General features: G+C 39.9%; 3 protein-coding genes across 3 annotated transcripts; 2 read left to right on the top strand and 1 right to left on the bottom strand. All coding sequences in view use genetic code 11, as the record gives it.

Moving 5' to 3' along the window:
* On the top strand, positions 1–878 carry EGR_01521 (Mannose-P-dolichol utilization defect 1 protein; the record flags this gene model as incomplete). The annotated part of the gene is made up of 5 exons (XM_024490770.1): positions 1–88; positions 120–185; positions 219–351; positions 383–587; positions 630–878. The coding sequence occupies 5 exons, from the start codon at positions 1–3 to the stop codon at positions 876–878; spliced, it is 741 nt and encodes a 246-aa protein (XP_024354635.1).
* Positions 879–6,293: 5,415 nt separating this feature from the next.
* On the bottom strand, positions 6,294–12,270 carry EGR_01522 (Transcription factor Sox-19a; the record flags this gene model as incomplete). The annotated part of the gene is made up of 2 exons (XM_024490771.1): positions 6,294–7,784; positions 11,590–12,270. The coding sequence occupies 2 exons, from the start codon at positions 12,268–12,270 to the stop codon at positions 6,294–6,296; spliced, it is 2,172 nt and encodes a 723-aa protein (XP_024354636.1).
* A 5,869-nt stretch (positions 12,271–18,139) lies between these two features.
* EGR_01523 (hypothetical protein) lies at positions 18,140–23,113 on the top strand (the record flags this gene model as incomplete). The annotated part of the gene is made up of 4 exons (XM_024490772.1): positions 18,140–18,233; positions 18,348–18,436; positions 19,266–19,468; positions 22,786–23,113. The coding sequence occupies 4 exons, from the start codon at positions 18,140–18,142 to the stop codon at positions 23,111–23,113; spliced, it is 714 nt and encodes a 237-aa protein (XP_024354637.1).
* Positions 23,114–24,657: the final 1,544 nt, after the last annotated feature.

Here is a 24,657-nt window from a genome sequence, read left to right on the forward strand (position 1 = left end):
ATGGAGGGCGTGGTTGTTGGAGTGTTGTCGTTTCTGATGCCCGAAGACTGTGTTACCAAATACGTGAAGGATAATGATTTTTTAAACGGTACCTGTTATTCGTCCTTTTAACTTTGTAGTTGATTGCTTTAAAATGCTCGTTAGTAAGTGTTTGGGCTATGGAATTGTTGCGGGCGCAACACTAGGTACTTCTCTCTTTCTAACCTGAGTCTTTTCAGTAAAATTACCTCAAATTATAAAAGTTTTGAAAACAGGTAGTGCCAAGGGACTCAGCATACCGGCAGGACTTTTGGAACTCTTATGTTATACGGCAACAAGTTCTTATTCCTTTTATCGTAAATTCCCTTTCAGGTATACTCCATTTCATATTTGATTATTTTAGTACTTATGGGGATGCAACATTCCTGCTGGTACAATCAGCAATAATTAGTTTTCTGACTATCTCTTGGGAAATATCGTATCTCTACGGGATAACTTTTCTCAGCAGTTACGTTTGCTTTGTTGCATACACTCTGTCGCCTGCGGTCGAACTCTCTTTGCTTACTTTAATGCAGGCGGCAAATACCCCGGTTATTCTATTTTCTCGAGTAACATATTCAGCAATGTTTCACCTAACGATGTATCTTTAGGGGCTACAAATTTACGCAAATTTTCGGAATGGTAGCACTGGTCAACTCTCAGCGATCTCCGTTTGGCTGATGGCTGCTGGTTCGCTTGCTCGTATTTTCACGTCGATTCAAGAGACTGGTGATATGCTTGTCATTTTGAACTTCGTTGTTAGTTCTTTTGTCAACATCGTTCTCTCAGCTCAGATCATCTACTATTGGAACTGTCCTCTTCCAGAAAAAAAAATGGCAGAAAATAAGAAGACTATCTAGGGTAACGGTTGTTTCTTCCCCTCTAACCAGTTCTTGTATTTTGTGGCTGAATTTTTTTGTGTACATTTCTTCAATCATGCTTCACTTCCTGCTATTCGGGCAAAAACCTGGATTAAGGGAGGTTTCTAGGTGCTTGTGCTTAATTAATGGGTTCCGATTATATTGTTTGCTAGTGGATCGTGCGCTTTCCTTTGTGTCCACGCCTTTGGTCCCCTACTTTCGGAACTTCATCTTAAACTCAAATTGATCTCACGTTTTCCTGAGTTTTTGGTGTTTGTCAAAGTGCTTCTTTGGTGTCTATGCACAGAGACAGTAAAATATGTGCAGCCACGGATGGGATGCCTTGTGTCGGCTCTAGTTAGCCATTTGCTGCACTTCCGGCACCTTGATTCGTGGTTCGTCTTGGTCCGCCTTTTCTCGAACGCCTTTGTTTGCTGTCGTAGGCAAGTGCCACAAATAATGGTTACTGTTATCGTTAGTCAGTACGGTGGGCATCGATGTGTCGATGGCCGTTCTGCTTTAGATCTTCGTTCACTCGTGGTTGGGTGTGCGAAAGCTGCCCTAAGCTGAAGAATGCCTTTTGGTTTAAATCAAATACCAATGCTTTTTTCACTTCGGTGGTCTATAAACAGTAGATGGGAAAAGTGTCGGAGACCTTTGCTTCCAGTGCTCCACTTCCCCACATTTATTTAAAAAGAAGGCGTCACTTCTAATGGGGACTGGGGGTATATGTATAGCAATAAAAAGATTATTTGAATCTAGCATGGCAGGTGGGTCATTTTCACTACCACCACATTGGTCCACGGACAAGGAATCTTTTCTCTGCTTTCAAATGCGCCTTCATCTCGGCTAGTTCCGCGATATCGCATTAAGTGTGCATTTCTTCGGCTACTTAAGTGAACAACGGCAAGTCGTTCATCAATCATTAGGGCTGCCATTATCGGAGTCTAAGGATCTTGAGTAATGGCGGCCAATGCCCTGAGGGTGGACCAAGTACCAGAGCGGTACACATCATATTCAGCCTCTCCCTCGAATTCCTTCCTTTCAACTCCCTTCTTGGGTCGCATCTATGTGCGTGCGCGCGTGTGTTTGCCTCAAAAGTGCCTACAAATCTCGTAATTACTTATTCGCCATCCGCCGCCGTTGCTGATGGTATCTCCCTTTTGGCATTCTCAAGACGCGTGTTTATTGCAATCGCAAGAAGGCATTGCGAATCCATTGGTGCTATCTCTCCCTTCTAATCGATTATGGTAATAGGACTATGGCTTCCAAAGCAAATAAAAGACGTTTATTACAAGTATCTGATTTGAGTAGAATTAGTAGCTATTCTCCTCTGAATGTATTTTTCAGCCATTTATTCAATTAAGTGTTATGGACAAGTGGAACTTCTGTATGCTTATTCTTGGGATTGGAGTGGAAACGCTCCCAAAAACCCGTGTCATTGTCTCAGTTTTATCTAAAGCATTACCATCCGTCGTGGATAAGGTTCTAATCCCTATAATTTAGTCAATTTGTCACCTATTAATTCAAATGTGAGTGGATTAGTCAGAATGGGATGAACATATTTTATTCACCTTGAATTGCGAGTAGTAAGCATTTCCAGTTTTGTCTCATCTACAAAGTCCTGGAAAAGACTAAACATCAAGCAAAAGTACCCACCGCTAATGTGAATGAATCGATGGCCAAAAACCTAACCTTGGTGCGTGTATTTTGGTAGTGGGCTGGGCAGTGTTGTTTCATTCTCGTCAAACAACGTTCGCAGGAGCCTTGGATTTCGATATCAAAGGAAATATTTCTCAAATGAATACTTTCCGTTTTTTATTAATTTGAGGTTTTTTATCAGGGGGGAACCTGATTTGCACGTTGGGCAACTGGATGGGGGGAGAGGAGTGGCGAAACGCATTGTTGCCCCCAAACAAAAGGCGATCAAACAGGCGGAACACAGCTTCCAAATTGAGGATCACCACAGCTGCAAATGTTGCACTTTTCGTGTGCCGAACGTGCCTTCTTAAGTAATGCACCGATGCTTTTCTCTGTCTGCCTCGTATTCCTCCAGTAGTTTTTAAATCAAATCACCCTTCCTGGCAGCTAGCGATCTTTTTAAATTATTTTTTCCGCAAGCAACTTCTGTATTATTAAGAAAATTTCCCTCAATCTACACTTTTCAAACTTGTGTTTCAAATGTGAGTAGATCCATTCCAAAAACACGCTCATAAAAGTGCCAACCTAACTTATGAGTGGTAGAGCAGCAAAAGCACAATTGAGCATCCCCCATCAATCAGTATCGACACGGTTACTTCAGTAGCTGGTGGTGGAATCTTTACCTCAATTGAACTCGAGGCGACTAAGAGAACGAAACCATGTACATAAACACATTCATGGTGTCTTGCCTCCGAAGTTTATCATCACGCCAAAGACATTCCAGTAGGAATATCTTTAAAGAGTATATTTAGCCAAAAACAGGACTTTTATACAAGTCAAAGGGAATTTATAAATTACCGAAGCAGATGATGGTGTTTTCTCCCGCCTGTGTACTCGCATCCAGATTCCTTAGTTGAAAAATGTTTGCATCTCGACCAGCATCTGGAAGTTGAACGCTTCCAACATTTTTTTGTAGGCGATTTTTCCAGGCTATATTTTTGGGCATTTGAAGCACTTTACGAAAGACATTTGTAGGCAAACAAATTTGTCCTAGTGTAGTTTTACACATAATCCTATTCGCGTGAAATTTGAAAGTTGGGTGGGAGGCCAACGGGGGAGACAAGCATGGTCCACACAACAGCTAAGGACGTGGTAAACGTGGTCCCTGTTATTTTTAGACTTTAAATTCCATAAATTTAAATGTTAGAGTCCGCAATCCCTTCTCAAAGTGATTCAAGTATCCCGCCTTCTAAATTTATTCTTTTAAATCAGTGCAAATCCTGTGTCCACTTTCCTAGTGATAAGGACTTTGGCAGTGGTGAAATTTCGTTAGTATTTCTTGTTGTTAACCAAGTAATGTCGTCTTTTTTCACAAGTTTTATGAAAACACCCATTACTCACTGTTTAATCTGCAAGACATTAGGATGCATTAACAATACCCGCCCAACAGACATGAACACAAAAGTACGACAACTTTGCATCACATTAGGACTGACGCATGGAAAAGAGAAATGGACGTTAACGTTAGGCATAAATGGCTTACGTAATTTACTGTTAAACTACAGAGGTGTTTGTGAAGAAGGACTGTACACATCCCTCTTATTTAGACGGGAGTAGATTCCCAAGTCGGGGCCTTTAAGTTACTGTTTTTTATTTGTGTTGGAATGAAATCTAAGGCATTTGATCTCTACCACTACTACAAAATATCATATACTGACATTTTGAAAATTATAGGACAATAGCTTTTAAGTTTGAGTGCCCATTTATGAATGGAAAATTTTATAGAGGTATTTTTTATGCCAGAATGGGAGTTCATAGACTCGATGGAAATATTGAATTAAATTTGCAGAGCTGGTTACAGACTGCCATCCACAGCCTTTATGAAAAAGGGATCGAAGAAGTGTCTTGTGGGAGAATGTTAAGGCAAATCATCAATTGTTTAACTGATTTCCTCATTATTATTTCAAATACCATCCTTAGGGAAATATAATGGACTAATCTCTAAGTCATTGTGTTCACTAATTAATCAAAGATGTAAGGTGCATTGAGCCAATTAATTTTAAAGAGTGAACGCAGAGGCTAAATGTACACTTTTATGGATAGATTAATAAGCCTCATAATTTCGGTGTTGGAGATACTTCGTTAAATGTAGATTTGCACTACCTAATTGCTGTCAGCAGTGAATCAAAACTATGAACATAACGAAGTATCATTTCAGTAAATATCTCCAGGATCTACAGGTTGTTATTGTCCATAATTTGAGGCACTTCTTTACGTTCCCTCTTCGAATAATCGTGCTTATAAACCAAAGTGCTTCCATCAAGGAATTATGTTCGTAGCTGGAATTATCCGTTTTGATGCACTTTGAGCATGACCACACAAAACGTGTAGTTTATTTATTCTTAACACCTTTTAAATGAGCTTCTTTAAATATAAACATCACGAACATGTTATTACCTCCGTCCCCAACATATTTATAATAAGAATTCATCTCTCCTTCATTGTATATCTTCCTTCGTCGTGAGAATAAGCGCATTTATAGGGCTGTCAGTCGTTTCCAAAGTCCAACGCTACCTCGTTCCACTTCACATTCTCTTCACCTCATCCCTTATCTATACCACTTCTAGTGGCATTGAAAAGATGCCGCGATAAGATGTACGTGCAAGTTCCCACCAATTCAGCATGCATTTAGTTAACTGGCTATCAGAGCAATTAGCAATGCATTTAGGGGCTCCCATAAACACTTTTTAATGTAGTAATGTTTAAGCATCTACATTTGTATATTGGCTTTACAATTTACTATGATTCTTTACCATCTTCTAAATCAACAGCTTGTTAAAATAATTTTCTTATTTTTACCCGTAAAGCGTCGACAAAGATGCACTTGGATTTTAAATTGACTGTACTTCAAGTCGCTACGAGCAATGCTAGGATTATTTGTTTACGCGATATTAGTTATCAAGGTACGTAATTCTCACCCACCACATGGGCAGACAGCGATGCTTTCTCAAGTGGGAGCAGATCGTGTGCTTGAATGAACAACCTTCTGACAACTCGGACAATGTGTCCTCACCTATCACGATAAAATATGCAGTGGATGATGTTAATGGCGAGTCTCTGAGAGTCTCGATTTTTCGCAGCACAGAAGACAGAAAAACTACGGTGAAACAAATGTGCTCACCTAGCAAGTTTTCTTGCTCCTTATAAAGTACTACTAAATGTGTATGTGCTTTGCAGAGTGTACATAAATTTGTGTGACAGTGAAGATTATACAGTACACTATTCATTCAGTATATTTCCTGATGCTAGTCACCTATTGAATTGTGTATTCAAGTGGGAATCCTAAAATGGCATTTGTTAACCATCCCTATTTTAGCCCCTATTTAGTGGTCGGAACATTGCCATTTAAAAACCACTTATTCAATAATGTAATGAGGAATTATTAATTCATCTTTATGTTTTTGTTTTGTCATCAACTCCAAGTGAAAACTACTTCACTTCCCGATGAGAAGGTGCCCTTTTGAGACTAGATCTTTCACTATACAGTTCTTTGTTTTTCAAAAAATTGTATGTAGTAATGGCAATTACAATAACCATAATTACGCACATCACAGAAACAGGAGCTGATGTACACATATCCCCAACCGGTTGATACACGGGGCTGGGAGGTTGTAGCTGTTTGAGGGTTACGGGAATCATTCGTGTGCGACGTGAGCCGACATTCACGATGGAAAGACAAACTGTGGCGAGGTGGTGTTTCTGCAGAAACCCTGTCTATCCAATTTTGGAGGACGAAGAGGGATGAGAATCGTCACCTTCAGCCTTCAGTTGAGGCAGTCCGGCCATAGCAGTGAAGGCTGCGTAGATTGGATTAGCATGAGGACACGACCTCTCGTCAGTGAGTGGTGCGAAAGATCTAGCGCTAGTTTGCGCGACTATGTGACGCTGTTGTTGTCGCTGATGGTGAAGCTTCTGCTCATTTCCAGAAGAAGTTGATGAAGGTGTTGAAAAGCTTGATAGTGCCTCGGGTTCCTGGCTGCCTCCTTGGTTACCCAATACACGATTGCTCTCTCGCAGGCCGATCATGCCACCAAATCCATTAAAGTATGCGGATAGGTAAGAGAGGGAGGAGGGATCCTTCGAATCGCTTAGCCTATGGTGCTGAAAGTCTGTCTCTTGTTCTAATTTTCGGGCCTCTTTTAGAGCCCTTGCCCACTGGATAGAGCCTGAGTCCCAGGTGTTTCCTTCAGCTGTTGGTAACGATTTTTCCTTCCACCAACCTTCCCAGTAATTAGAGGATGGTTCACTAGATCCGCAATAGGCTAGCCTAGAGGCCGCGTAATTCGCTGCAGCTACAGCTGCCATAACTGCTGTCTTTGAATCTAACTCTGGAGTCATTGTATCTGTTTTAGCATCCTGATCCGTGGTATTGGAGTAGGGAGGATAGTTGCTGATACGACCACTGACGTGTAATGACGACTTGGAAAAATCATACTGTCCATGAGATGTTTCAAAATCCTTATTATTTGATGTGTTTGAGCTGGGGTATCCGGGATTATTAATGTATCGGATATCTTCATAGGGTTGCCTACTTCGATTAAATTCAGAAAAATTTTCTTCATAGGGGCTTGGGTGGAAATGATGATGCTGTTGCTGTTGTTGATGATGCTTTTGTTGCAGCTGTTGAGGCTGATTAAATGCATTGTAGGTATAAGGAGTATTGGTGTGAACGGGTCTATATTCCGCAGCCGAGGGCACCGCTAAATGTCGCAGTCCGAAAAAGCCTCCTTCCATGGGTGCATTAAAGTTCCCGACGGTGGTACTCGAAAAGAGGCTGCTCACAGTGGCTGCAGCAGCCATCGCTGCCACAGCCTTCTTCTGCTTCTCCAGCGGGCGATGTCGCCTTCTAGGTCGATACTTGTAGTCAGGGTACTGGCTCATGTGATTTTCTCTTAGTCTCTTCGCCTCATCAACGAATGGTTTTTTCTCTGCCTCATTTAGTGCCTTCCACATCGTTCCCAGACGCTTACTGATCTCAGAGTTGTGCATTTTGGGGTTCTCTTGCGCCATGCGCCGTCTCTGACCCCGCGACCACACCATGAAGGCATTCATCGGCCGCTTCACACGCTCCTCCTTCTTCGTTGGATTGCTGCTCCTGGAGGGTACCTCAGAGGCACCAGAAGGTTGAGTTGACACGTTGCTGAAGCTTCCATTTTGTGTTGGATATGTGACCGTCTTTTCCAATTCAGACTTGGATGATGACACCTGTGGAATTAAAATCAAACTTCGATTTAAAAAACCAGTGTTTTCACACCTTTTTGATTTTGTTTTTTAAGTAGTTTAGATGGCAGTCATGTGTGCTAGACCAAGATTTCGAGTAAGTATTTTAAGAACTTATCAGGCTGGAGCGTTGATGAGACTGGTGGGATGGCCCTATTGCGCAGTTTACGGGAGGACGTGCACATCAGATAAGACGAATGGCTGGGCAACTGACAATGCGCCCCAACCGTCTCATTGCTTATCTCCCCTGTCACAGTATCATCTTTCCAACTCTCTCGTGCGGTTAAGGAATAATTCATTCTTCACGAGCAGGCAAAATAAACCGATTTTATGGCACATTTTAAATTATTCGTTAATTGAAAGACTATTACTAATCGAAGTAATGCCTTCTATGGCAATAAAATTTGCAATCCCAACTCGATGCTAAGTTTTTTGACTGCTCTTAATTTTGGCTATTTGGAATAGTTTTTCTCCTAAGCATCCGACCTGTAAAGTTGTTTCAACCACTGTAAGACGCGTGGCATCACCTCTGATGAAGACTTAGGTCTCTTTTATGAGCTTACCAATATTCCATTTGGAATTTAGTTAATGACACTCTAAAATTCGCGTTTACAACTAAATAGCTACTGTCTACAACTATCTATTTTACAAAGACACCATGGAAGCTGCTTTCGTTGCTTTAGAAATGTATCCCCAAAAGGCAATCGATTTCAAAAGGTTATGTATAATTAAACCTTTTCCGTGAATAATAAATAGGCTCCAAAAGAGAAGTTTATTCGCCTAATTTGTAATACGTAGTAATGAAACCGAGCCAGCAGATAGTGAATCAATGGTTCACTTGCCTATTATTTTAGTTGATGCATGTAAACACCAAAAGTTTTAAAAGTGATTTCATTATCTTTCGGCATTTACACATACTGTTTGAGTAAAAAACTTCGACAATTGGCTTCCTTTTACAGATTCATTTAATGAAAAATGTGACTGTGTTTAGTTCGAAACAATTTAGAAATTAGCATTGTTAAATATGTTCCATTTTTCATAACTATTCGAGATTCGCACTAGTGGAATTGCCTGTTGTAAATTGTGGAGCTATAAAAAACCTTAACCTAAGTTATCTCAGTTTTTTAACACTTTAATTTTCCCCTAGTTCCAACGTGTCTCCGGAGCCCATTGTTTGAAGAATGCACTTAAATGAATACCATTTTCGTGGTCTACACATCTAGTGAACTTTTCTTCAGACCTAAAACGCAAACATGATTTAATATTTTCACTAAAAGAGTGAAAACATCATATTCGAACCCTAGGGTGCTTTTTTCTAGCACACTGAAAGGTTTTAAGGGTTCAGTGGTACCAACTTTTAGTTGATAAAAATGAAATCTGATTAAAAAACCGTAAATGCTTTTAACCCCGGAGAATATGAAATCGCCTCCATTTTGTCGTTGCCCTCTCTGTTCATTTACTTATTCATTATATCATTCCATTCGTCATGATTGCTTAAAACTGTACACATCCTCGTTACCATCATCAAAGGCGTTTAAATGTCTACGCAATTGTTACTGCAGGAAATTTAATAGCTCCCACTTCATGTACCTTTACTCTAAATTGGAAATTAGTAGTAAAATTGCTTTTGTAAGAAAGTAACCAATAATTGACTTGGACTTAAAAGAATGGCTAAATTAGTAGTTGTTAAAATGTGGTAATTTTTGAATAGTAGGCTATTTTAGCTTAATAAAAACCTGACTTAAGTCTGGATAGCAACTTAGCTATGTTCATAGGATCTTGGAATAAAGGATTGTTCCGAGCGCAAAATTCGCTGCAGTTAAACGAGCACAATAGAAGACACTTAGAACTAAAAATCTCTCACAGTGGATTTGTTTTCCATTTAGCGTCTACGCCCATTAGACTGGGGCAGAAGTGTGAAAAACAATTCCGAACATCACGTTAACTCAGCACCCTTTCCTACCTCAATTCGCTTAATGCTGTCAATCACCGTTTCACAATGGCCGCCTTTGGGTTTGTAGGCAGAGATGCAAAGGACAACGCTGCTTCCGAAAATTAATAGCGTAAATTTTAATAATGAAATCATGATTTGCCTGAGTTTGCAATGCACCGCCAACAGCGAGCATCACACCTGAGTGTTAGTAATTTTAACCTCTCTGTGAAGTAAAGATGTGCTCCTTATAGTGAAGGAATGCCCTGCGTTATTCCAGTTCAGCAACATCAGAGGCAGTGGTTCATGAAGTGGGCCAACTTTATTTATCCGTATTTGGAATGCCCATTTTCATTTGCGTCAGGTGGATAAGGGCCAACACCGTCACAATATCTCATTTTCGATACAGTTATTTAGCAATGAGATTATATTAGAGACGGTCGCTGGTAGGGTTTGCAATTACTTTCAGCCCATTTACATGCGACTTCATCTATATCGTTTATTCACTTCATCCGATTCGTCACTCCCGTGCTACATATGAGGCGACATTGTTTGATTAAATGTCCGTGGGGTGGAAGCCAAATGGCCAGCAAGCAAATTATGTCCCTTTCCTCAACTCATAACTACGCACTTCCAGTCTCAGTTGGCTTGTCTTTTTGCTGTTCTAGTCTGTTCAGCAGATTTCGACATTCCTCTCAGAGCCGGTTAAATGTTTTTCTTTTGGTGGTCATCATATTCTTCTCGCTATAGTTCGGGTGCTACACCGTTTCGACTAAAAGTCATTTGCGTGTGCGAGTAAGTAACTTAAAGCGGCGATAAACAAAACCAAACACCATAGTTTTCTTCCTTACTTTTAGCGAATCGAAGACACCCCGAAAGCTCTAAGTCAATGAATATAATTTGGAAAAAGAGTCCACATCACCAGATGACTTTACCAAATTTTTTACTCGTTATAATACTAGATTTACAAACACTTCCTTCTTCGTGTTTTTGGACGGAAGAGCTAAACCCGGTTTTTACCAAACAATGTCTTTTTACTAAAAAATTTCAACACATGGTTAATTAAGGACTCTCAAAAAACGTGCCGCGTTTTTCCAAGGACTTATAAATGAAACGGTATAACTAGATTCAGCACGAAAAGTTTTTGGTGGGCAAACCGAATCTTACCCTTAGCCTAATTTTCTACGAATTCTGGAACACAAAGTGCATTTGGTTCAAAGGGATGCATCATGTCACTACAGCTTGCTTAAAATTTCAGTAAAAATGGATCCTTTATTAGTTCCCTTGGGAACTTTCTAGTAAATAAACGTTTTGTATTCTGAGTTGCTATGGTAAGAACTAAGTCGCGGCCCTGAAGTCTATTGTAGATGAGGATCTAAGAGCCTCGCCATCGTTTAAGTGAGCTTTTGAAATGTCAGAAGGTGCTTCATAAGGGTTCGGATCCCTGACGGTCAGTTCGAGGTGCACCATTAAAATAAGACACCCGAATAGGAGGGGGAAATGATGCAAAAAAGTTCTTTGAAGTGACAGAAGATAGTGAAATGAAACGGAAAACGTATGCCTGATTGAAAAGTACATCATCTTTAAAAATTTATAAATCACTAATTTCCAAAAACGTCTAACGACATATTTCAGAGAATTACTGTTTGGATTGTGGTCTCAAACTGTAAAATGCAGTAATCCCTTTTTAACTATCGACTTTGCTTGCATTTGCTAACCAACTGTGTCCAATTACAAATTCGTCCAAGATAATCTTAATGACACACCATAGCATGCAATTCTATCAAACACCTTAAAATCTACCAATTTGTGCAAATTTATCTGATTTCGTAATTTGCAGATTTTTTGCAATGAACTTACTCTGCTTGGCTTAGCAGACAATCCATACACTGTCTTTGGATGTGTCTCTATCTCCATGGCGTAATGGTGCGCTCCTTGTGAATCTCCTCCCACTGTCGAGCCTGTGTATGTAGTCGTGCAGGGCTTGTAGCGATCCTGCGAAAAAGTATTCTGACCGTAGATGGAGACAGGGCCGTGTTCGGCGAGTTCCCCAGAGCAAGACCCACCACTAAGGGACCCGCCTTCCTCCTCCTCCTCCTCCTCCTCCTCCTCCTCCTCCTCTACCTCCTCCTCGCATTCAGAGGGTGTCACCATGTTCACCATTGGAGTAGCGTTCGAACCAATTGACTTGGGACTGTATAGATTTTCCTGGACACTTGGTATCACCTCCTTCCAATCACTTTGATAACTTGGGAACTTGATTGGTGTCGAGAGACCCTCCTCGTAGAAGCCTGATCTAAGAGCTTCACAACTCCAACTAGATGTGTATTCTTCGTTTGAAGGTTGTTTTGTGTAGGTGGGTTGATCATATGTTACGGGATTGGGATAGATCCTATTGTCTGTGACTCGAGATGATGTGAAATCTGGCGTTTCGCCATAATAGGAGATGTTAGAGGGTGTTGTAATAAAGTTGGGCTGAAAGGGGCTACTTGAAGTGTTTGAGTTTAAGTAGTCTAGCGACATTATCTTCTCCGTGGCCATTGGGAACATTAACTATGTCGTCTTAGGGCAAGGGCTGATGTTTGAGTGAGCCTGCTATTCGCCTCTTATGCTTATTGGTGCCTATTAGCCAATTGTGAAGCAACGGCAAGCCTTCCGCAAATCGTTCCACGCCGATTGGTGCGTGCCAGGGATGAGCGTCTGACGTACACGCATGTGCTTCTCCATGTGCAAAGGTAGTGGTTGCTTTCCGCCCAACGGGGTTTGGGGCTTCTTTATCGATTCCTCGCCTTTTATTATGCCCAAAAATACTTGGGTGTAAAGGAACATCTTATGATTCAGTGGCAGCTTCCCTTGTAATTATTAAGGTATGAAACGAATTAGTTGATTATAAAATATCATATTTAGTCTTAAAACAACCTAAAGTCGTTGGTGAATTCAATAAGTGAGAGGTTTTGTTAGCAACCTAATAAAAAGTCTGAAGGATAAAAGCCTCTCAACATGTTCGTTTCATCACCTTTTTCTTATAATTGGTGTGTTTATCAAAATTTCTTGTTAGCGTAGGTCCAACTGCTAAATTGGTATTCAGTGTTTCATGACTTAACTATGGAGGAGGCAACGAATAGTTCAACGTTAGATTTCTTCCTCTTCTTAATTCTCACTTATGTAGCAATACAATAATCAAAGTCATCAATGGACCCTTTTACCGAAAAGCGGTTTTGTTCACCTTTAGCGAGTGCAAACACCATGATAATTTTTCTTGCGTACTTTATTAGTTCACATAAAAAGTAAGCGTTTTAAACATTCATAAGGCCTAATTTTTTTGGCCATAGTTTTGTACCTTAATTTGAGTGTGTCCTCATTACTCTAGGTCCAAAAATGTAGCATAGATAACGCGAATGTCCTAATACACTTCTATGAACAAATTCGACTTGCATACTCATGCTAATAGTGACAGCTTTTGTCATTTATTCTCAAACAGGTAGCTTCTTTAGTTAATTGAGAACTTCGAGAATAGACCCCTGTATTCACCAATAATAAGAGGAACTGTTAGAACGCCGCACATGCGGGTGGGCCACGAGCGAGAATAGGACATAGTAGTGTGTAATGCCTAGTTGCTATGGCTAGAATCAGGCGACGGTAGCTACTCTGGCCCGACAGCCCCTTCACTTTAGCAACAGATGCGCACGTGTGCTACCTGAGTGAGGGAAGAGGGTGATCCAGGTGGGCCGCAGCTGATACCTCCTCCACCATCACCAAAACTGCTGCCACTACTTCACCTGCCGTTGAAATGTGGGTTTCGTGAGTAAGCCTGTATGAATCCACTTTGACCTCCACACCCGTATACGGTGCCATTGTACTGCATACAAGGATACCTTTGTCTTGGAAGCTTTAGCATTTGATGACTATTTATCCTTCTTTACTCTGTCGTTTTCTACCTCTTTGGGTACTCTCTTTAATCCTTTCCCGGGCTGCAAATGAAAATAATTTCACTTGCCAAAATTTCACTTTTCTAAACCGACAATGTTAATAAATACTTACTCGTGAAGGCACACATATGCTCTCGTTCTGTATGGAATCTCTGCTCTTGAAGTCCATATTTATTAATCTCCACGGTAGCTAAATTAGCGGCGTGCAGTATTATCGAGGTCACACTAGAATATACTCCTCTCTCATTTTGCAAAAACTTTTTCTAAATATGACACGAAATACCTAAGCTTTTATAAATGCTTTAGGAACAATATCTATTGACTCGCCTTACACCATTTTATTAACACTTTCTTCAAAAAAAAGAATAATCTTAAGAATTTTATTAGATCATACAACATCTCTTGGACATTCTCCTACACAGTTCTGTCTGTGCGTTTACTATCGGCATTATTATCAGGGCTATGTTTAGTGGCTAGATTTTCTCATCTTCAGCGTCAAAGTTGAGTTTTACCCATCAATCAAACCTGCATTTCGTTTCCGAACAACAATTTTCCATAAAATAATTTTGTTCACCAGTTACTCGTGGTGAACTTTTCTCCAATTAACTTCAAGGTCATCTGGAAGTTTAGTTGCTTCCCTCATCCCGTTACACAAACAAAGCTCATTTCTTAATTTCCCTTTGCTTTGTTAAAATTTCTTTCTACTGGTATAAGTATCACTTAGAAGAATTGTTAATTTTGATGCGGTTACTCGCCTTTGGATTTGGGTGTGATTGTGAAGATTGTTTGCATCCTATGTGCCGTGTTAAAAGTGGATTTTAAGATAAAGCCTTTTTCTTCCAACTTTTCTTAATGCTCAGACATTTCAGATGTTTAAGCATCAGTTGCCGGCTGACTTAATTAAAACATCTTCATGTTTGACACGCATGAACCACCGTAGCAATATTGTTAGCTTTAAACTCAAAACGGGAATTTAAACTTTTCAGGGAGATTAACATGAATTGAAAACAAACGCCGTGACTAGGGGAGAAAAACAATATTTGCTCTCCACCCCGCACACATACATACACACATGATGCTCTCTCTCCCCCACCCTCTCTATAGTTGTCTGCGTGTGTGTGTGTGCATGCATGGTGAGATGCAATGAAAGTGATATGTCCAACATTGCCCCAAACAAGCACACACACACGCACGAGGTTGAGGGGAGGCGTGGCTGAGGGGGAGGGTGCGTGTGTATGTGGGAAAAATCTCTTTTGTCTATTCCAGGTACGCGTGCACGGCGGAGAAGTTTGGCATATCAGATAAATTTTCTCCCCTTTCTCTGTGCTCGGTCTGCCACGCACTGTCACGGTGGGGTGATGGGTATTCAGGAGTTGAATTTTGCCTATCCTTTGTATGAGCATCCCCCTTGACTGACGAAGCGCGGTCGGGTAATGAAGTTTACTGGCACTTGGAGGCCCTACACTCATGTAGGTTATTACAACCCAAACTCCAATCTTTTCCCCTCTCTCTCTCCCTCCGCCAGTGGAACGTTCCTCATAAATCGTTCTACCAAGCCCCTTTGCTCCCAACTTCTTCGGTGTTGTTTTATTTCCTTAACTAGTCGTAGGCAAATGATGCATTCGCAAACGTATGCAATTGTATGCAAAACTCATTTTTAACAAATGGTAATCAGTATATGGTCATTGTCAACCAGCCTGTCATTTGTGCCAATTACGGTAAGTAGTATAATCTCCGTTAGTGGAGGTTGCTAATATGTACATTTTACACCGTAAGGAGTTCTGCATAGATACGTAGAGTAATTTAAAGTAAACCAAGCTATTCTAAGGTTTTAACAAAGACCACCAATGGCACCACTATAAATCGGATTTTCTCGAAATTAAAATGATCTTAAGTCCATCAAGTTTTCGCACAAATCCTAGCAAGCAGATGGGAAAGGCATATTTCGACGGCGGTCATTTCACAATCTTGAGCATTATGACGGAGATTTCGTTCACTCCGAGAGCCAATAAGAAGTTGGCTATTTATTGTTAAGATTGTTAGATGGCATTGGTGACCGATTTTTAACTTTTCCCTAAGGGTTACCTATTTATACCTAAAGAGTGGATTTTGGTAGATTTTATTCTACCCTCTTAACATTGCTCATCAAAACATCTTGAACATGATAACATTTTAAAGGTCTAAATGCATTTCTGCAGAAGTACTAATGACAATTACGGAAAAATGACTTAATGTGAATATTTCTTATGACTCTTTTTGAGTTAAAAATCAAATTAAGGACACATCAGAAATGCCAATATGGTTCTCATCTATCTACTTATGCAGCGTACTAATTTTTATGGCCAATTCTTGATAATTGTGGTGTTTAAAGGGCCGGAGATGCTTCATTTATACTGAATGCACGTGAAACAGCGCCACTTGATACAAAACTGGCAATACACCCGAACGCAATGGATCCTCAGACCTAAGAAAGTCAGCACCGGTAGAGCACCTTTATTTCACAACACAACCCCTTTTTGTAATTTTACACTATGGTTTCAAAATTCCGGTGATTTTGTACTAAGCTAAACAGATGTAAAAGCTCTATTTTACATGCATGACTGCAGTAAAATAACTGTGCCTTCCTGCCACGTTGATAAGTTATCTTCACTCCGAGTCCCTTTCAAACTTCGCTGAAATTATTGCAAGCACCTTTTTGAAAAATTGACATCAACTTCGGTGGGGGTGCCGCTCACTACAAGGGGACTACTCCAAGGAATAGTAACAAATCCGTTCAAACACCTGTCCCCTACTGCCATTTATCGACAGTGGCGGCCCCAACTTCACACTTAGCTCCACCTAAAACCCTGGCATTGGTGCTGTAAAAAAGTGAAATAGTTCTCACTCGTCTCTTACTGACACGTCGGCACAGTTGAAAATGGCCTGGTAAACCCGTAGTCCGTAAAGCAGTACTGGCGATGGTTGCGCCAAAAGCGAAACCCATGTCACAAAACCGGAGCGGTTTGGATAAAATGGAAATCAAGCTTAATATAATGGTTAAAATAAGGTATCTAAATATTTCGTATGTTCGGAACTATTGTGTCGTAAATTGTTTACTAATTATCTAGTTCTCCCAATTTTGTTCCGTTGTTGCGTCATTAATAAAAAGCCCAAACCTCCTCTTAGAAATCAGGCAAAAAGGAGAGCGCGGCGAGCTCGTCAAAGATACGTGAATTTTGCACCCACCCACCTACCTGACCCGGATTAGTCACCATCTGATGAGATGAGACAGACCAGCCTAACGAACACAAAAGGGGAAACAGTGACAGAAAGCGAACGACAGATTTAATGAAAATAAGATTGAAATGTTAATTAGAAGATGAGTGAGAATGGTGTCGCCCACATCAACTATGCTCCATGTGTCTAGGTGCCCTCACAACACCTTTTTATTTGTAATATTGGGAGCATTAAAAAATTCCATAAAAATCTCTCATGATTCGCATTAAACGCGAGATGACGGCCTATATTATTCATTGTGCTTCAGTAGCATTGTTTTGATGGCTTGGCGACTTAAAAATGAACATCACACTCAACCAAATGCTTGCTATGAAACAGGTCGAAGACAGTTATCGTCGGATCCGTTTAGTGTCCGAGTGCCAGTAATAAGGCTCAGACCAACTAAAGTAGTCTCCAAGACACAATCAGTTGGCTTTTTTCGATCTCTATGCTTTCAGTAGATCATCTGTTCATCACGGCAGTTACACTTTTTATAATAAACTCCTTATGATCAGTACTCCGGTCTTATAACGGACCGAGGTTGGCTATCATTGTCGTATGCAAATCAAGTAAAAGTTCTTTTGGCTGTTTATTTCATGTCGCCAGATGGCTGTTGAGTTACTTACATCTGCTTTCATTCCAGTCGAAAGTACTTAAGTCGGGAAAATAATGAGGATGGTTTGAAATAAAGACTGTGTGGATAAATTGTTAGTGGTCCCATCGAAGGCACAAATAGCTTCAAACGCAACTAGTCCTTTGGTCATCAAAAGGGTACGATGACTAGCAGCAAGTGCAAGATCTTATCGTTTAGCCTCGTCATGCCACTGAGCTGGCCCGTCATAACCCAGAATATCGCCTCATTCTTTCGTGAATACGAATTATCAGTTGTTAAGAGTTGGCACAGGACTGTCCCCTCAAGTATCCTTGATTTGCTGCTTAGGCTAGGATCTTTCTCAGTGCTTTCGATTGCTTATCCACTAACTGCTCCATCTGCTTATCTTAAATATGTAAGGACGAATCTTTCATATCGCCCTTATCCGTTCGACTATGCTGTAAAACATAAGAATGTCTTAAGTTTAGCTGATATTGTGCATCAATGTTTAAAAATGGCCTATAATTTCGAGAATCCTGGAATTTTGCCTGCGTAAGCCATGCTCCTAGTGGAATACGCTAACAAGCTTTCGCTTTAAAGGAACCTTACCCTCTTGTTAAAGGCCACAACTTGAATGCTAACATTAGGTGGTGGATGGGAGCAAATTTTTATGCAGCTCTACATAATCATACACTTAAAGCCAAAAATTAGAGTTATTTTATTTCAAGGTATTAATTAGGCTACCGTTGATATTCAAGGATCAACTTTGGTATTTAGCCGCTTTTTTTATTTTAAATAAGAAGATAAGCACATATCTCGATAAACGATTCAATGAAACCAAGATACTTCTTCAATAGTTGTTCTCATGGTGTTCAGTTCTAAAAGAGTGAGTGTCATTGCATTGCAATCAAGCTCTTTTGCTTTTGGATTGGTAAGTGTTACCGTTTAATGCTTCAAGACAGGCACGAAACGCTTGTTTAGCAACAGAAGACAGCAAATAGAGAAGTGCATCGTAATTGGTTTACCAATCCTGGTGCCCTAAACGTACGCAGCAATAGGGCTATTTCGATAGTGGCTTCCATGCGGGCCAGGGTTGTTTGCCATGACGATACGGCCTTAACAGTCTTCGGTGAACCATCTATGCAGCTGCGTGAATTATGAGCGCTCCTGTTTCTACCCTCCAACTACCCCACTCCATCTCAAGCCCTCCCCTCTAAGCACATCACCGTTTGGACCGGAGTAGCGGCAGTGGTGATGATGCAGAAAGGAGGAGGGAAAAAAATAAGCGCGCTCTGGTTGCCAAAGCTCACATCTGCGTTGTGCGCGAGGAAATGGGCTTTGTCTGAAGGGAAGAGTGGGTTTAATAGCCACCGTCTGACATAACACACGTCTTAGCCAGGAGCGACACGGCCACTTTGCCTATTTGGCGTAAGTGGTCTATCAAATGCCACTCACATTGGCGTTCCTCCTGTAATGCTTGTTTTAGAGAACTGAAGGTTATTTTAAACAACCGAATGTACAATCATTTACCACCATTTAGTCTAAAGGCGACTTTAATGAAAATCATCCTCTTCTGAAACATGTAACGTTACAGTTTCGTCGTGTTATTAATTTGCCTGGGTAAAAAGAATAAAAATGTAGGGAGTTTTCGATGATAAATTTTAGTACATCCAAGATATTTTATTAGTTATGGAGAACTATACACTCATGGTCGATACTCCTTGTGTGCCACACTTTCCCCTTAAATTTTAAGATGAAAGGTTCTCATATTAATAAATCGCATAATTCGCTACAAGTTAGTTTCTTTAAATGGCTATACATTTCCACCTACACATTTAATTTTTGCTCCTCCCATCAAAATTTTACCCATATCATTTTCAGATTTATATTTGACAGGAAATGAATTTTGGTCTAATTTCATCGCAATTAACATATTCACCGAATTAAAAGCCAAGGTTTTTAGGTAAATCATCGTCCTCACTACTGGAACCGGGCGAATTGGTTAATGAATAGTAAAGTGGTATACAACATCTCATTGAATTCAAATATAGGTTGCAAAATTAATACATTTAGACATTTTGGAATTTGCGATTCAAAAAAGTTCCAGTGAGGAAAAATTATGTGCGGGTTAAAATTTTACCTGAACGGAGGATGGTGACTTTCTCAATCAAGTGATAGGAGTCAAATAACTGAGAATACTCATAGAGGACTTTCTTATCTTCCTCTCTTATTTATCATAAAAATTAATGAATTCAATGAATTACGTCACAGCAACCACCTACTCTCCCTATGTATCCTATGGCTCTAGACAGGGTTAAGTAAAAGGAATTTTAGGCTTGGAATGGAATTTTGGCAGAAAGAGCACACCACACGACCATTTCGATTCGTTAGTTTGCCATTGATTTGCTGCTGCAGTTTTTTAATTCTAAGGAATTGAAAAAGTGTAGGACCCTTGAACTGTGAAGGCCAATTGGAGAGACCTAGATTCAAGGTTTTACTAGACTACTATCAGCCCTCATCAATTGTAAATTAACCGAATAATCAGCAATTTAATAGCTTCCTTGGCTTCTTTATTGCCTTTTGGCATATAAATTAAAGAAGCTCCGTTCGTAAGTTTAGAGCTATTATGTACTAAGTTAATGCAAAACTCAATCAACCATCGCACAATGTTTTCTTATGCGCTGGAGTTTACTGCTCCCCTCATTTCTTTCCCTAAGTCATTTCAAAAATCAGTTTACTCGCGATGAGTTATTTTTACAGTAATTCGTCTCTATAACAAGTTTTTGTCCTGGTCCATTAGCTGACTGAGATTACCCCGGGGAGGAAGAAAACAATTAATGTTTCCCTTTGTTTTCATGCTTTTGAACAATTCTCTTTTGCTCGTGTGTGGTACTAGTTATTAATCACATTTTCCGCTCCACAACTGTGATTACAACCAGTGCAACATTAAAAGATCAATTTAGATGAATAATCCCGTAGTTTTAGCCCAAATTGCTATAATGTCTCGCAGGTAGGAACGTAAAAGCGCGGTCAGCTCTGTGAATCTTTCCCCAATAATTAGCAAACTTACTATTCTTTTGTGATTCTCGCAAGTCTGTAGCCTTTGTAGAGCTAGGAACAGTCATTCCATGAAAATGTAAGCTGTGTTCCTAAAATGCTTTAACAGCAAAGTCTGAAATGACATGCCCTTTAAGAAATTGAACATCACAGAGTTCAGCTCACCCAATGAATTTCTAAATAGTTGTTAAATAGTTTGTCTCTGGTAGATTCTTCCAAGTTTGTGTAACTGAGTAATCACTTTCTTCCACCTCACCACAGTGGCTTCCTCAACATGGTAGTACGAGTGAGTTGGTTCACATCCACCCGAAATTCGGCAATTGTGACCCGATTACTCTGCAATTCAGGCCGTGGACACCCCTCAAAATTAGCATGTAAAGTGGGCACGTGCTTACAAAATCCCCTCTATTCGTTGAATGACTCACTTGTAGTTACCGAGGTAATAAATTACAAGTTTTTTGTTGAATGCTTCGGCTTAAAAAGAGTCTAAAAGAAGCTTATTAGTTAAGGGTTTGGAAGTGCCATATATAGCGTCACGTTAGGTAATACTTCACGAATCATGTAATATCATTTACGTACTCCCACGATTTCGAACGACACCCCGTAACCGCATATAATATACTGTGCATATTCGTTCTAAAATAAGCTCTTATTATATACAATAAGTCTACCCGTTACCTTGATAACCATGAGGTCGAGCATCACAGATTTCTCTCGACTAACAGTGCTGCTAATAAATGGTCATAGCGTGTATTCCTTCGGGCAAGTAATGACATTGCTGCGCATCCATGTCCCTGCTTCCTTAACGCATATTTAAAATCCGATTTGTAAATATATTTGTGCATAAATAAATAATGATTAAAAGTGTTTCCAGATTGATGTGCAGAAGAGCAAAATACCTTCCCAATTCCCAAGAGCTTTGTTTACATTTGTGTTAATGCACATGACTGATTTCGGCTCTCGGTTGCCCAGCTTCTTACCCCTCTAGGGTCCCTTTAGCGAGGGAAAAGTTCTTCCCACATTGTTTACACCTCAATCACACCCTCGCAAAAAGCAGTACCAACGAGATACAAAGATGACACTTCTTGTCAAATAATGCGGAAATTACTGCCTGTCCCACCCTTCCCCCATAATTCTATTGTTTTGAAAAGTAACAATGATTATTGTTAGAATAATGAATATGTGTATAAAATTGCAATACTTTTTGTACTGCGCACGTATTTATCAGTACTAGTGGTGGCAAGTGTCCTAGCTTTTTAGAACCATCAGCACTTAAACACTTCACTTGTTGCCCACTCTGCGATGCAACCTGCATTGCAGAGGGTTGGGGGAGACAGATGTCGGACAACCTTTTTTGGCGCTTTCACAATAGTCACCAGCATAATTTGGAGAAATTTCGCTACATATCCAATTCGTCGTCCCTATGACTAACATAAACAATGCCTTAAGACTGAGACATCTTGCGAGGTTAACAATATCTCTGTTGCTCCACCTTTCATGTGAGTATTTGACGTTTAAAAGGTGACGTTTCGTTTCATTCCCAATGTATAACGGTTTGAATCGTTGAATCCGCGTTGTCATCGTCTTTTATTAGACATTCAAAACAAACAGGTGTCAAGTTGTGTGAGATCATCTAGCACGTCATTTAGAAAAAAACATTCCCACCTATATTTATTTAGCAGAAATTTAAAATACAGGCGGAACGAATTACTAACTTCCAGCATACCATATAAAGGTTCCAGAGTTTTTTAACAAAAAGTATATTATTTGGAATGCCAATACGAAGGAAATTTATTCATATTACTTGGTATCTCTAAGGGTGAAAACGATCGAATCTCTGAAATGGCGTTGAAAATGAAAAATGTTTTATTCGATCGACGATGCTATCTACCGCTATTAATTTCGATAAGCGAAAGTGCTGGGGTGATTTGTGACCAAATTTAAAAGTGGGGCAACTCTTTGAACTCGGTTTTGTAATCACAGATGCAATTGTGCTTGGTGTAGCCCTGAGAAGGACATCAAATTAGTACGAATTATTGGGACCCAATGGAACCGCCATATACGACTAGGAGTCGGAGCACTAAAGAACCAGCGGACAATTAATGCTATCACACACTCGTTAGTTATAAGAACTGGTTCATTATTGAGCCCCTAAGTGTGTCCGTCATGCCGCAACATTCAAATAGGCTAAACGTAAGGTTCCATCGTGTTCTTGGAAAATAGTGAGTCCTTCCGGTTTTCTGCAGTGACAACATTTGCTATTAAGGAAACTTTTTTTTCTTATTCTTTATATTCAAACTTGCAGATTAGGCTTGTATCTACAAGATATTGTTTTGATCATCGTAGTGAAAATGAGGGTTGTGCGTTTGTTTTCAAAGGAAAGGCAGAATTGTTGCTCTTGTTTGGAATCGAGTGTTCAAATTTATTAGTTATATTTAAAGCCTATACAGAGAATACGGGATTTTATAGAAATTATGGGAGCATGACTTTAACCCAATCTATGTGCTGTCACAGGAATTCAGTTCTATGCAGGAAATTCATCTCACTTTGAGGTGGCTTAATGGAGATTGGTTATGTAGGCTTAGAGTCTACTTACCTCCTTTTAATATTTTCATTGTATAACCCAAAGAATAGTCCTGGGACTATGACTTTAATAACCAAAAATTGCTAGCAAATTTGTGGATGTTATAATCAGTCTCTACATTGTAGTCAACGTATACTTTGTGGCCATTCTTAACATGGTGAAGAAATTATAAAACAATTTTCTTCGGAGCCATCAGATTTAGTGTAATACGATGGATGTTTATCTCTCCGTATTGGCAAGGAGCCACTTTTGACCTGGCCTCTGTGCCACGCCGGACGGGCTGGCCCTCGGACCGTGCCAGTGGCCCAAATACCTTCTCTGTGCTGAATATATATGCTCTGCCCTAGTATTATATCTTCTTTCGTCTTCAGGGAAGTATCGAGACGCTACATTAGTAAGGAGCATTGTTTTCCGATTTAGTGAGAAGAGTTTGTGAAAATTGGTTCCTAAATGCTAAATTTTGAAGTACCCCTGAATTCTGGTTCATCTTTGATTTGGTAATTTTTAGAACAAAGTTTCATGGTTCATTTTCGTGGTGATCCTTCTGTAGTCCTAACTACACCTTATCAAGCCGACATTGCGCAGGAACTAGTTCACCTGTACCACCATAAAATTATGGGCAGAAAGCCCTTACGACGTACCGTATTATAAAATTCAGGTAAATTTCTGCATGCATTTCTGCTGAAAAAAATAATTGGAACGATACAAGAGGTGGAAACTCACAGGCCTTCAGATGCGAAATAATTGATAAACTCTCTCCCCTCCTTTAACTATATTTTATGCAAGTTGCGTTAGACAAATAAGGGTCGACGAAAAGCGGTTGAAACTAGCATATACTATCCCAAGTTTACATACCTACACAGGTAGTCGGACAATTTTTTTTGCTAAATTTGATGTTATAGACCTAAATACTACTAAAATGAAATGATATGATATCGTTTAAAATACACTGACTATTTTTTAATCGTAAACCGGTAAATCTATTGGAAACACACTGTGTTTGGTCTGGGATCTAGCCATCTGCCATTAGCAGTGTAACGCTGGAAAACACAGTAATTGGATGAAGGAAATTTCAATCATGAACATTGGATCCATTGAAATCGAAGTTTGAGGTTTCTACCACGATAGTGATTGTTGACACCTAAACCAATCCACAGTAGAGAGTTCCTTTGACAAGTTTCGGACATGGGATATCATAAGCAATATTATGAAAAACTGGGTTTCGTACAAATGCAATAATTCCCCATGAAGGACAGAAAGCAATACGTACCTTGATTATATAGCCTTTTAGCCCATCTCGTGCTTATGCCGATACTGTCTTCTCTTCCGCAACAAGGAAACACGAGTCCCATAAAGTATTAATCCCCTACCCGGTACACAATGCCCTATACTACTCAGCCTTCGAAATCTAACAGGTTGAGGCTGAAGATTAACAAGACAGATAAAAAGAAACTACCTAAACTCTACAAAATAATGACAAAAGTAATGGATTAGGTGAATTTTTAGTCGAA

Source organism: Echinococcus granulosus (assembly GCF_000524195.1).
Source record: "Echinococcus granulosus chromosome Unknown EG_S00006, whole genome shotgun sequence".
NCBI classification, from domain to species: Eukaryota; Metazoa; Platyhelminthes; class Cestoda; order Cyclophyllidea; family Taeniidae; genus Echinococcus; species Echinococcus granulosus.